Source organism: Scleropages formosus, chromosome 14, assembly GCF_900964775.1.
Source record: "Scleropages formosus chromosome 14, fSclFor1.1, whole genome shotgun sequence".
Taxonomy (NCBI): Eukaryota; Metazoa; Chordata; class Actinopteri; order Osteoglossiformes; family Osteoglossidae; genus Scleropages; species Scleropages formosus.
The window spans coordinates 23,471,542-23,485,259 of NC_041819.1; the positions used below are offsets into that span (position 1 = coordinate 23,471,542).

The window sequence follows — 13,718 nt, forward strand, 5'->3', positions numbered from 1 at the left end:
AAGCCCACGCCGTTTACATGCACATGCAGGTTTATTGTACCGACATGTTTCGAGCAACAACAGATGTCAACCTTTTCTCTTCTGAAACATAAAAAACAAACGAAGACCTCAACGCTGTGCGATTGAACTTTTTACACCACAAGCTCCATTTAAAAAAAATATTATACAAGTATTATTTTTACCAAACAAATAAAAAATACAACCGAGAGGATAAACAGTTGGGCACAAAGGGAACGAATGAGGAGAGCAAGACATGAGTTGTCGCCGAAACGTCGCACGGAGCGCCCTGCCAATATCCGAAATTCATAATCATGCAGCAACACAGCGGTGCTCGGGTGAGCCGGGACCCTCCACGCCATCTCCCGTCTTCTCGGCTGCCCCCAAAGACGGGGCCACGGCCCCCGAGCGCCGGAGAAATGCCCCCTCCGCAATAGATCAGGCGCGATGGTTCCCGTTGCCATGGTTACCGCGCAGCCTCGCAATTTTGCTGTAGAAAGTTGGGCACATGAGTGACAGGGTAGCAAGACGGGAGGACGAGGCCCCCCTCCCCGTCGTTCGTTCGAACCCGAGAGCTGGGGGTCCTCTGGAGAGAAGCGGGGAAGTCATCACTAGACCGTATGGAGGACAGGGCAATGACAGAGGGGGTTAGCGGTGGCGTCGTCCACGAGGAACGAGGGGTGGACCGGGTGTAGCGGGTGTCCTCTTTGCGCGTCTCACTGCGAGGCGTCCAGTGCCGCGTCGCCCTCGGGTGCCGTGGAGCCGATCGGGTCCGAGGTGACACCTACGGCACAGACACACCCCGAGAGACCGGTGAATCTCGCTTCCACCCCTTTACCAAAGGAAAAAATATATTCTTATGTTTTTTTATTGGTTTTATGCACAGCACAGAGTGAAAGCAGCACACGGACAGACGGCAGACTGAGAAAATGCAAATACGTCCACATACGTAGAGCGAGGACCCCGTGTTAAAAGGTTACGATGGATCACAGGTACAACTACGTAATAACTTCCAGAAGGACGTCCATCTACTGCAGAATTCATCAGAAATATAACATCCCCGAGTAATTTTGAGAGGGAAAATTTAACGCGAACTCCACAAAACTCAGAAATAACTCGTCACGCGTTTACAGAATTGCGTAAATCGGACCTCTTTTTTTTGGGACTGACATCATGTGACTTTAACCAAACTAGTAGTATGACGATCACCTAGTGGCTACACTATTTTTACTCGCTGACGCTTTTCTCCTTGCTCAAGGGTACTACAGCGGGGGGGGGGGATTCGAACCTGCGACCTCCGAGCCCAAATGATGATGCATCAGCACCCGCAGCTGTGCACATGACAGGATACGTCAAAAAGTATCCACAAGTTCGGTCCGACGCTATATGGTATACGTGCATTGGCTCCTGCCTCTCAGCGCCCGGGCTGTTTGGATGCAGGTTCGAATCCGGCTCAGTCTGTGTGGAGTTCGCACGTTCTCCCCGTGTCTTCGTGGGTTTCCTCCGGGCACTCTGGTTTCCCCCCACAGTGCAAAGACATTCTGGGATACGCCCGAGACCTCTGAGTGGTGCTCCGTGAAAACAGGTTCAATAAATAGCCAGCGGTGAAACCTTTTACAGTTAGTTACACATTACATGCGACGCAAGCTTTTCCGGACAAAGGCGTCAAGATGCCTCTTTCGATGTACTTTCAGTCCTATGAGCTAATTAATAAACGGCTTTGCATTCTGTAGCAGCAGAGCGGTAAGACGACGGTGCGGTCGGTGGGACCCTTACTGGATGCATCGTCCTCGCTGGGTGACTTCTTCTCGTCTTCGACGTACCCGAAGCTGAGCAGTTTGGACATGTTCACGGGAGCTGCTTTCTTCTCGTAGGATCTGGCGCGAAACACCAAGACAATGTTCTTTCATCGAAGGACTCAAAACACAGGGCAGGTCAACAAAGGTCCCAAATACGCCCGCTCCTCATGCTACGTACCACCGAGTTATCGGTAGCTTCCCGGTTCTTTTAATTTGCTCATTTTTATTTGCGGTTTTCATAACATTTTGGGAAAATTTCAGCGGAATGAAAACAGCCTGTGTTTACATGCCGAGCCAACAGGGGGCAGTAGAGAGCAGTCAAATTCCATCTAATCATTCAGCTGATGCTTTTCTCTAAAGGAGCTTATGATTTACCCATTAACACAACTGGAGCAATTTAGGCCAAGTACCTCGCTCAAGAAAACAGCAGCAGTAACAGGATTTGAACCTGCAACCTTTACTTACAAAGGCAGCAGCTCTAACTACTACACTGCAAACCGGCCCTAATTTAACCACTTATTTACCCTTACTTGTCCATTATACCGCTGGGTAATTTTATTTATTAGAGCAGCTCTGAGGGAGTACCGTTCTCACGAGTACCGCTGAGACGGATTCAAACCTGCAACCTTCGGATAGAAAAGCAGTCGCTGTAACCAGTACACCACCTGCTGCCCCCGAAACACCGTGAGACGAACTTAATTCATTGTCTCACTTCCACTGCGTTTACAGGTCCTACCCGTCGTTCCCGAGTTCTACATGTGTAGTGCTGTTCAACATGTACTTTTAATCAAATTTTACTGTAGCCAATATTCATTTTTAAAAATAATTTAAAAATCAAAACAGATTTACTTATTGTAGCTGCAGCCTAGACTTTTACACAATATTGTTTGGCTTTTGTTACGAGTAAATAGTGAGTGAGAGACAAACAGAAAAGGTTAAATAAACACACAAAGCGCCCACATGTGGAGCTGCGTACGTGTCCCCCCGTCCAGCCGTCTACATTTTGGACATTTGACACAGTGTCATTCTACTGCGACTCACAATAGCGGCTGGAGAAAAACAGCGGTCTGACCACTGCGGACGGCCTTCTGGGCACGGAAAGGTGACCCTGCCGACTGGTTACTCATTAACGTCGATACAGCTCATACGCCGTTTTATTTATTTACTCTGAAAAGGGTCAAAACAGAGCTGGAGGAATGCGGTGTTGTAATTGGTCAAGGTGCATTTGTCAGCGTTTCTCACCGCTAATTGCTTTGCTTGTTTTTTCCCCTCACGTTAATAATTAAAAAAAAAAAAAAAAAAAACATTTCATGTCGAGGTTTAATTTAAGATCGTTCGATTAAAACAGAGAGGAAAAGTTTAAAGCACCTTCAGGTGAAGTAAGTGATGAATATTTTTTTTTTTTTTTTTTTTTTAAAAAAAGTCCATGTTACAATAAACCAGAGTTTCAGGGCCAATGACCGCGACCGCTTTTTCATCTGTAACCAGTGTCGGTGTGGCTCCGCTGTTCCGGGGCACCCTTTTCCCTCCCCCAGGGATGGGGGGGGGGTCACATACACCCATCCCTGACTGGAAGACTTTGCCTGTGCTCAGACGATCATGCGGTCAAGGTTGAATACACTGGCTCTCGGCGGGGTCGACCTGCGTCGGGTTTCGAAATCCACACTTTTGTTTATGACGGCACGAGACAAGAATCACGGGCATAAAATGTACTTTTCATCAAAGAAAAGTTCATCCGCAGATCCTCAGACCGTGCGGTTGAAGGTCGCAGCAGCTCCCCGTGTGGTTCACGTATCACAGTTTTGGGCAAAGCAAAAAAAGGGAACACACACACACAAACACACTTTCTGAACCGCTTGCCCCATACGGGGTCACGGGGAACCGGAGCCTACCCGGCAACGCAGGGCGCAAGGCCGGAGGGGGAGGGGACACACCCAGGACGGGACGTCAGTCCGTCGCAAGGCACCCCAAGTGGGACTCGAACCCCAGACCCACTGGAGAGCAGGACCTGGTCCAACCCACTACACCACCACGCCCCCCACAAAGGAAACAACACAAAAACATTAAATTGACACTACTTGTAGCCTTTTATGCATTTAACATATTGTGACTCCCTGAGCGAGTCCCCAAGTCTTAAAGTATGTTCCCATATGAATTATGTTCCTATATGAATAATGCTCCCATACAAATTATGTTCTCATACGAATTATGTTCCAATGTGTTCACATATCAAGTATGTTTCCATATGAATTATGTTCACATGTGAAGTATGTTCCTATATGAAGTTTGTTCTCATATGAAGTATGTCCCTATATGAATAATGCTCCCATATGAATTATGCTCCTATATGAACTATGTTCCAATATGTTCACATTATCAAGTTTATTTCCATATGAATTGTTCCTATATGAAGTATGTTCACATATGAAGTATGTTCCTATATGAAGTTTGTTCTCATATGAAGTATGTTCATATGTGAATAATGCTCCCATATGAATGTTCCCCATATGAAGTATGTTCATATATGAATAATGCTCCCATATAAATTATGTTCACATATCAAGTATGTTTCCATATGAATTATGTTCCCATATGAATTATGTTCACATATGAAGTACGTTCCTGTATGAATAATGCTCCCATATGAAGTATGTTCCTATATGAATTATGCTCCTATATGAAGTATGTTCACATATCAAGTATGTTCTTATATGAAGTATGTTCCTATGTGAATAATGCTCCCATATGAATTAGTTCCCATATCAAGTATGTTCCCATATGAATTGTTTATATATGAATAATGTTCCTGTATGAAGTATGTTGCCATATGAAGTATGTTCCTATATGAACTATGTACCAATATGAAGTATGTTCACATATCAAGTATGTTCTCATATGAATTATGTTCATATATGAAAAATGTTCCCATATAAATTATGTTCCTATATGAATAATGCTCCCATATGAATTATGTTCCTATATGAACTATGTTCCAATATATTCACATATCAAGTATGTTTCCATATGAAGTATGTTCCTATATGAAGTATGTTTCCATATCAAGTATGTTCCCATATGAATTATGTTCCTATATGAATTATGTCCTACAAGGGCAAAGAACATCAGTGACCAAATACTTAGTGTACCACCTTAAATACTGATAATTACAGACCAGTAATATGGAAATATATAAGGCTGCAGCCCTGCGCTGAGAGGAAGCGCTGCAGGGCCACCCTGTGGAGAAATGCTGGAAACGCATGAACCGCAGAACAGCACTTACATCCTCTTGTACTTGTTGGCCTGTTGAACATCTCCAGAGCTCAGAGACATCTTCTCCAGGGCCTGATTCGCCTGGAACACCTGCAGAGCACAGACACACCGGTTTGCAATAGTCTGTCAATCCTGTGTTCGAGCTTTTCACCAGGTTGGTAGTTGATAACTAGTATGTCTTCCATTACTGTAGATCTTCAGAGCAGAGAAGAGAGCGGAGAAGAACCGATGAGTCTATGAATGGCACGGTGGTGCAGCAGGTAGCGCTGGTGCCTTACTTCTCCTAGGCAGGGGGACTGGACACCGGTTCGAATCCAGCTTAGTCTGCGTGCTGTTTGGAAGTTCTCTTCATGCTCCCGTGGGGTCCATTCTAGGTGCTCTGGTTTCCTCCCACAGCCCAAAGATGTTTCACGAGAACCGGTGTCTCTAAATTGCCTCCAGTGTGTGAATGAATGTGCATCAGACTGGCGTCCCGTCCAGGGTGTAACCCTGCATCCCGCCCTATGCTTCCAGGGTAGACTCTGGACCACTGTGACCCTGAACTGGACAGGTGGTTATTGATAACGAATGGACGATATATTTGCTGAGAGAGTTCGGCCCCTAACAGACACCAAAAAGGCCCCATCAGCCGTGAGTCAGAGCAAATGGGGGGGGGGGGGGGGGGTGAAGAGGGACCATGTGGCCAGAGATACAGTTTGACCAAATTACTGCAGGCCTCTTGAGTCCTGATCAACTGCCACACCATACATCGTACCAGACCCCACTGTAGTAGCAGCGAGCAGAAGTCACCCTCGTTCAGGACAGACCGATTATTATAATTACATTATAAATAATATATTATATTATTGTACTATAGGGTTCACATAGGGTCAAACAGCACCGTATCTGTATCCCTCTAAATATGTTTATTATATATTATAAATGATATATTATCACTGTATATATAGATAATATATAATATGTATATACTCTATATAATATATATACACACATTCTCTTTCCCTTTGCTTTTTGTTTATCAATTTTTGTTCTTTCTTCCTCTAATTTTGTATAGATTGTCCTTCCTGAATGCTGATGCGAATGCTGTTATGACCCTAAAAACAGTAAATAGTTTTAAGAACGAGGACACGTGTATCATTTTATAACTGTATAAATTGTAACACACTGATAGTTTCTCATTTTATTACTCCTGCTTGATCGATACGTAAATCCACTCACATTCTGTGGCCCAGAGATGGCGCCGTCTCGGTCGCGTTCCCAGGCGGACTTGTTATCGCCCCCGAAGGGAGCGCTGAGGGGCTGGAAGGTCCCCTTCCCTGGACTCTGCTTGGTCTCCTCGCCCTTGGTTTCCACGCCATCGGGAGAACCGTGTTTCCTGCGGTTGCCAGGAGGAACATGGACCAGACATGGACCGTGCGGCTCGCTTACAGCCCACAGCACAATTAATCACGGCGCCCATAATACAATTATACACATAGAGTCCTACAGGGTGAGCAACTGTACGTTCGCATTTGTACCTTATAGTGTCTATGAGATATTTCATTAAAGTGCTCCACAGAGCGGTCAGTGCAAGAGCGGTCCTCGTTCTCCAAGTGTCGTATCACATTAAACACGCAGTTTGTCTCTATTTGGAGTGAAACACTGATTACACACCGACTGAACGCCAAAACAAGCACTGTGCCTTGGAAATGTACTTATTAGCGGTAATAAAATGTGAATTATAGTAACGCTGAAATAGGAAGTGACCAATGGGGACCAACACGAAATACATTAAAAAGGGGTTCGAGTCAAAGCGTCCGCTGGCTGTACGTGCGAGATGCTCCACGTACCTGCATTCCTCCTGAGAGTCGGAGTCTGCGGAGAACCAGTCGGGGGCTTTATACTGCGAACCGGTCTTGGTCTCCATGCTCGTGTCCTCATGCCACAGCAGACCTGTAGCACGGTCACAGGGACAACTCATGGGGGGTCATGGTCACAGGGGGAGCGCATGGGTAACGGGAAAGTACAGAGGGTACAGGAAGGTCACATGGTCAGCTATCAAATATAACAAATATTTTAAGATGATAGGTGTCGTTATCAGCTTATTGCTCACACCCACACACATATATACACACAGTACATATATGCATAGGGCAGCAGGGGGTGTAGTTGCAGTGCCTTGTACTTGAGGACCCGGGTTCTGATCCCTTATCCTGAAGTATGACAAGGATTTTTATTCCTTGATTAAGGCACTTCATTCCCCAGCTGTATAAATGGGTAAATCATGGTAAAAAGCTTAGAATTGTAAGTTGCTTTGGAGAAAAGTGCAAGTTGAATGAATGTTGATGGGTACAATCTGCAGACAAAACATTTAAATAAGATGTTGACGATGGATGGAAAACTAAAAAGAATATGCGACCCTACAACCATGAGACACACCCACACCCCCCCCCGGATCCGGCACTTTAGCTGGTCACTCCTCCTACACCGTTATTACCCTTTTGCCCTCCTTGTTTCGCCAGTTTCACGTAATCAGAGTCGGTCTCCAAAATGCCCACGCGTCGCCCGCGGGCCTTCTCCTGGGGGACCGAGCCGGCTGAGGGGGACAGGCCCGGGATCTGCGAGGCGGGGGCCCACGACCCATTGCCACTGGCCTCACCCAGGTGGTACGTTTTAATACCTGAGAAGAGCCGGGAAGTGACGGTTCAGAACTCCATCTCGCTTGACTTTCACCTGTCCTCAAAAACAGATATTGATGTTGCCGTTTGACATTTGTTGATGATTGACATTTGTGATCAAGTTTGGACAAAATACTGGGATCCTCACAACCACGAAGATCGTAAATCACACATTTCGGCGCACACGTTCTGGGATAGGCTCTGAACCGCCACGACCCTGACCGGGATAAGCGGTTAACGAATTCCAAGCCTTATAACAGTTAATAAATAACAAAGCTGTTAGAAAAAGTTTAAACAGTACAGGATTTCTTGCCAGACACAAACACCCACCAGGTTACACACACACACACACACACACAAGATCCTCAACTTACGAACACGGTTGGGGCACGGAGTCCATTTGGAACTTGCTTTGTTCATTATTGCTCACAAATTCACTTTTACCACTAAGTCACAATTTTAGAGCTTTCCTAAATATCTGACATGTAGTTATGATTTTTTACAATTACTCCATAAACTTTTATTTTCATTAACTTTGAGCGCATTCAAATTTAAGATAGTTTAAAGTTACTGAAAATGAAGACATGCCACGAACTCCGTCCGGGTGAAGCCCAGCAGCTGAATGATTAATGCGTAAGGTCTGGGGTCTTTCAGCGTCGTTTATAATCGCCACGTTGGTCTCCATGGTAACAGGACGCCTCCTCCTACTGACGCGGAAAGAGTCCGTTTCAATGAACGCGATTCCACGATTCCGCTCCACTTGGATGCTCTTTACTGACATCTAACGACTGGTTCCGTAACCCCAGGTTGCTTTTACTATAGTACAGAAAGAAGATACAAATCCGACACAAATATGTACATTTTAAGAAAGCTGTCTTGTAAAATAATTCGTAACGCGACCCGAGGAGCAAAAATCATTTAGAAAATGAGTCTCACGTCCCTCGATAAAGAAATAAAAATTCAAGTAAAAAGATACAACTAGGTAGAATATCGTAGCACATTAATACAGGTAATACTAATAATTATTATGCATAGCTGTTTAAATGATGCTCTGTTGAGTTTTGTGTTAAAATAACATTTTTTTCCAGATTACTGAAAAATATGAATTCAGTAATCAAAATTGTGTAGAAACATAGAATAATATAATCTAATGAACATATATAATACATTGTGGTACATAAATATAGTCTTATAACAATAATTCAGTACACTTCCGCGCACTAATTACGAAACACTTGGCTTCCCAACCTACGCGATCCAAGGAAAGAAACTGCTCAATAAACGCTATTACGTGCGCAAAAAGAAAAACGCCATCTACCGTATTATTGCGCAAAACGCGCACGTAAAAACCCCGAGTCAGCTTGACCGTGACAGGTTTCCAGCCCTCCCGCGTAGAACGAGGCGAGAAAACACAGAAGGGACCGGTTGCGGCCTCTGCTGAACTGACACCTGGCGATGGACCGGCTCGGCTCGGCCGGCTCGGCTCGGCCGGCTCGGCTCAGCTCAGCTCGGCTTGGCCCGGCCCGACTCGCGGTGCAGGAGGGGAGGTGGTTGGGACACTTCACTTGCCGTGTTTCTTGCGGCGATGGTCTGTGTCGGAACTCATGTCTGAAGATGTCCTCCAACAGCCGCCCGCGGAACTGCAGAAACACCAGGGAGGGTTTAATTACACCGGCGGGAGGAAACAACAAGCACGGGCGGCCTGCTAGCATGGCAAACACCGTCATCGCGCCGTCATCATCATCATAGATAGTCATCATCATCATCGTCGTCGTCACCACCACCCCGAGGCTGCGACCCCAAACACGCCCACAGCGCATGAGTCAAACACCTCGCTTTAGATCATGTGCCTCATAAGGTGCAACCGCGAGCCCTTTGGTGAAAATGACCCGGTCCCTCGTGCTCAGCTGCGGCGAACGTGCGGCGCTCACCTCCTCTGTGCGGGGATGCGGAGCTCTGACTGTTTCCGGAAGTTACACGGCATCACCATGGAAACGGCGTGGAACCGCCGCTCAGGGGGGAGTCACGTGGTAACTACAGTTCGAAGGACCGATCGCACTTTACTGCACTTACTGTATATACTGCGTGGCTACACAAGAGCATGCATTATCATAAATGACGCAATAATATTTATTATAATTATAATTAGTAATGGTAGTTGGGGTCATAGCGGCACGTCATCTGGTAGCAGTGTCTCACTGTACCTGGGCTGTTTCTGTTTAAAATATGGTTTTGAACCCAGCTGAGTCTGTGTGCAGTTTGCATGTTCTCCCATATTCACATGGGTTTCCTCCAGGTGCTCTGGTTTCCTCTCACATTCCGAAGACATGTGTTTCAGATGAACTGGTCACTCTGAATTGCCCACAGTGAATGTCTGTGGGTGTATGAGTGAATGTGTGCGCGTGTGTGATTGCTCTGTGGTGGACTGGTGCCCCGTCTCTGGTGTGTGCTCTTTCTCACTTCCTATTTATCCAGGACAGGCTCTGGACCACCAGGACCCTAGACTACTGATTATAGATAACACATTAAGTTCTTAATAATAGCAGCAGACGAGGATGCGGTGGTGCAGTGGGCTTGACCGGGTCCTGCTCTCCAGTGGGTCTAGGGTTCAAGTCCCGCTTGGGGTGCCTTGGGATGGACGGGCGTCCCATGCTGGGTGTGTCCCCTCCCCCTCCAGCATGATGCCCTGTATTGCCGGGTTAGGCTGTGGTAGAAGTATGAGTGTTGTTGTTTAGAATTATTTTTTGTTACAAATAGATTTTTTTTGTATAATTGTGTACCTTGTTATGTGTTATACTGAACTGCCATGTGCGAATTTTCCTGCAGGGATTAATAAAGTACTTTCCTATCCTATTTTTTCCTTATGGTTGTAATATCATATGCAGCTGTGGTAAAAGTATTAATAGCAGTAGTAATAGTAGCAGCAGGAGTAGTAGTAACAGTAAGAGTAGGAGTATCGGTAGTGGTGGAACAGTGGCGCAGTGAGTAGTGCTGCTGTCTCAGCACCTGAGTGGTGTGAGGGGATGTGGGTTTGATCCCTGCTCAGTCTGTGTGGGGTTTGCATGTTCTCCCCGTGTCTGCATGGGTTTCCTCTGGGTGCTCTGATTTTCTCCCAGAGACATGCTGTTCAGGTTCCCCCATAGTGTGTGTGACAGTGTGTGTTCCACTGATGTATGGATGAGTGACCCAGTGTAAGCAGTGTATCTAGCAGTGTAAGTCACCTTGGTGAATAAGGTGTGTGGGCTGATAACACTACATAGAGTTCATTGGAAGTCGCTTTGGACAAAAGAGTCTGTTAAATAAGTAAATATAAATGTAATATGAGATACAGTGGTAGGAGGGGCTTATTTCAAAAGGTATGTGTGGGTGGGGCTGAGGGCTGATGACACTCTTTACCCTTGTATGGTAAGGTAAACGGACCCCCTGGGCATCACCCCACCCCCTTTCTCTGAGCTGGAGTACAGTAATAGACACGGCAAGGCAATGTTGACTTTTCCTTCTGACAGCTCGTGCCACCGGTTGGACTGGTTCTGCAGAAATCCGGCACAAACCTCATGCTGAACGCATCGGAGGTGTCCAAGAATTTCATGCAATGTCGAAAGACATTTTTGTGCACTGACTAGGAAAAATATTTTAAAGGAGCATTCGTATTTTGCCTGGACACATGTTTTGGATAGTCCCGGAACATTATGTATTAACGATTACTCTGTTAAGGTATTGCTATGATATATACTTGGAAAAAAGCAAGAAGGTCCAAATGATGTCATTTCATTCCTTTCTGCTACTCTACGCACATTAGATTATGAAATCCGTAACTAATAACAGTAAAATACCTTCTGAAGTCATGTACGCCGTTAATACATCATACCTCATTTTAATAGACAGTATAGCAGTAGCTCAGTGTTCAAGTGCTATGGTACCGACTCCCTGCGGTGGGACTCAAACCCCTGTTTTCAACACCAAAGTCCACCGCCCACAGCACGTCATCAAAAGGTCATGGCCTTGAGGGTAAAACTCCTACATTACTGTGTTATTATTAAATTTTCAGCAGGGCTGATGCTTTTATCCAAAGTGACCCACTTGCATAGCAGGTATTCTGGCTGTATTAATTCAGGGTAAATACCTCGCTCCAGGGTACAGCAGCACTGATAGAGGGAAGGGCTGGAACTTTGAACTGTCTGTCCATAACATCTACAGTATCTTGTATCATTGTGTAGCTCTGTCCTGTATTCTCTATGGAAACATGCAGCAAACTCATATTTTACATTCTTGGGTTTGGATCTGCAAGAGACACGCCGGCAAGAGAGGGCTCGGTGCCCCTTCCTGGTTGAGGGACTCAACCCAGAGGAAATGATGTGTTGATGGTTCTTTAATTACCGTGGGCTGCTCTGTCTCCTCCCTCTTGTGGGTTTGGATGTAGACATGACTGTAGAGAGGGTTCGGTGCCCCGGCCAGGTTGAAGGACTCAACCCAGGAAATGGTATGCTGATGGCTATTTAACTACTCGGAGGTATTTCCTCACTTCCTCCTTCTCCGCGTTTGATCTGTTTGAAGTTTCTTCAGCGCCCTGGGTGGGATGCGGATGAAGTCGGAGAGCTGCGTGTCGCGCTCCGTCTGTGTGGACTGCCGTGGTCTCTGCTGGTCTCTGACGGACTGCGAGCTTCCTTTCTAGAGCCTAGAAGAGCAGGAGAAGGGACATGTGGAGTCGCAGGAGAAGGCTGTCTTTGAGATCGCTCTCCTCCTCCGCAAACCCGCGGCTCCACGGAGTTCCAATCTAACAACCATGTGGAGAAGCGTTTCCACCGTCCGCCCCGCGTTAAGGTGAGTTTTGGGTCCCTTTTTTTGGTGGGTTCCGATCGCGGATCTTCGTGTTCCCGGGCGCGAGGGACGTGTGACTACTGTGAGCGGCTCCCCGGCGCGAGCCGCCGCGTTTACGTCGCGCGAGCGCGGCGGAGTGTGTCTGTGTTTTTGTTTGTTTGTTCGTTCGCGCGTGTTTGCATTCGACACGCAGACGTATTTTCGTAGGGTTTTCTATCCCGAGGAGGCTGTTTTTCACCCCGAAAAAATGCGCACTTTTCCCACCGTAATCGAGCCACGTAGCTGGACTCGTCCGCGCGGCTCCGCAATGTAACCAAACCTTCGCTACAATGTGACACGTCTTTAATATGTTCCAAAATGCTCGTTCGTATTCGCATGGCACCCTTTTCATTTAATTTTATCTTTGGTGTTTGAACCAACTGCAGTCCCGAGTCCCTGAGTCTTGGCGCAAAACTGCGGCCAATTATCACACGGCTGGGGGGTCTATTGTCGGGGAGACCCCCCGCGGTCGGGGTCCCACTTCTCCATCACAATGGGACCAGGTATAAACACACTTCAAATCAGATAAAGTCCTAATGCAATTACATGTGAGGGCCCTGCACCATTCCCGGTAAAACATCTCAATTATTCCTTGAGTGTTAACATTTGAGATAATAAAGTGCTAAAGGTCTGAAGATCAGCTTTTTAAAGTTTCTTTTATTTATTTAAATCCTTCTTTAAGACCAACACTGCAAACATGTATGCTTGGATGGCTGAACTGTGTGCAGAAGGAAATGATCAAGCTGTGTTGTGTAACCCTGGTCAGACTGCTCTTCATCTCCTGTGTTTATGAACTTAATATAGAAATTCTTCCAAAACTGGTCTTTTAGTGTTGAATGGTGCTGTGAAGGTTTGTGGGAGCCTTTTTTTTTTTTTTTTTTTAAAAAAAAAAACAAAAACCTGATATTTTTTGCTTTGTGAGTCACTTTAAGATAAGATAAATGTTTATCTGAAATGCAGTGGAGAATAGAGGGGTTTCCCCACCATCTCTTTACATGGTAATCCTGGTAAACTTTTAGTGTAAACGGACTAAAACACCTGTAATTGCCTGTATGCACTAACACATTATATTATGTGTTTGTGTCTTAAAAAGAGGATGTTACAAAAATGAAGAATCCGCCTCCTGTCCTGTGTGTTT

General features: G+C 45.9%; 2 protein-coding genes across 6 annotated transcripts in view; one reads left to right on the forward strand and one right to left on the reverse strand.

Moving 5' to 3' along the window:
• Positions 1-12: 12 nt before the first annotated feature.
• On the reverse strand, positions 13-12,161 carry LOC108928916 (uncharacterized protein C7orf57-like). 4 transcript variants are annotated; one of them, XM_029257756.1, is made up of 8 exons: positions 12,101-12,161; positions 9,293-9,363; positions 7,543-7,725; positions 6,896-6,998; positions 6,285-6,441; positions 5,077-5,156; positions 1,774-1,874; positions 13-781 (listed from the first exon to the last, which is right to left on the reverse strand). In XM_029257756.1, exons 1-8 carry the CDS (start codon positions 12,145-12,147, stop codon positions 714-716), a joined length of 810 nt encoding a protein of 269 aa, XP_029113589.1. In that variant the 5' UTR covers positions 12,148-12,161; the 3' UTR covers positions 13-713. The 4 variants fall into 4 exon arrangements, with proteins under 4 accessions (XP_029113589.1, XP_018598632.2, XP_029113591.1 ...); XM_018743116.2 differs by lacking the exon at positions 12,101-12,161 and adding an exon at positions 9,655-9,687; XM_029257758.1 differs by lacking the exon at positions 12,101-12,161 and adding an exon at positions 9,555-9,647.
• The window catches only part of LOC108928974 (activin receptor type-1-like), a 21,218-nt gene continuing 19,643 nt past the window's right edge, over positions 12,144-13,718 (forward strand). The window contains exons 1-2 of one of the 2 annotated variants that reach the window (XM_018743212.2): positions 12,144-12,203; positions 12,396-12,544. In XM_018743212.2, coding sequence (XP_018598728.1) covers positions 12,201-12,203; positions 12,396-12,544 — 152 coding nt within the window. In that variant the 5' untranslated portion in view covers positions 12,144-12,200. Of the gene's footprint in view, positions 12,234-12,395; positions 12,545-13,718 lie in introns of both variants that reach the window. The other variant, XM_018743215.2, reaches the window with a different exon arrangement.

Coding starts and splice junctions, on each gene's coding strand:
- LOC108928916 (XM_029257756.1), bottom strand. CDS start 12,147: ATGTCTACATCCAAACCCACAAGAGGGAGGAGACAGAGCAGCCCACG. Junction 9,364..12,100: donor AGGAGACAGAGCAGCCCACG/GTAATTAAAGAA, acceptor GTGTTTCTGCAG/TTCCGCGGGCGGCTGTTGGA. Junction 782..1,773: donor CAGCGAGGACGATGCATCCA/GTAAGGGTCCCA, acceptor TCTGTGCCGTAG/GTGTCACCTCGGACCCGATC.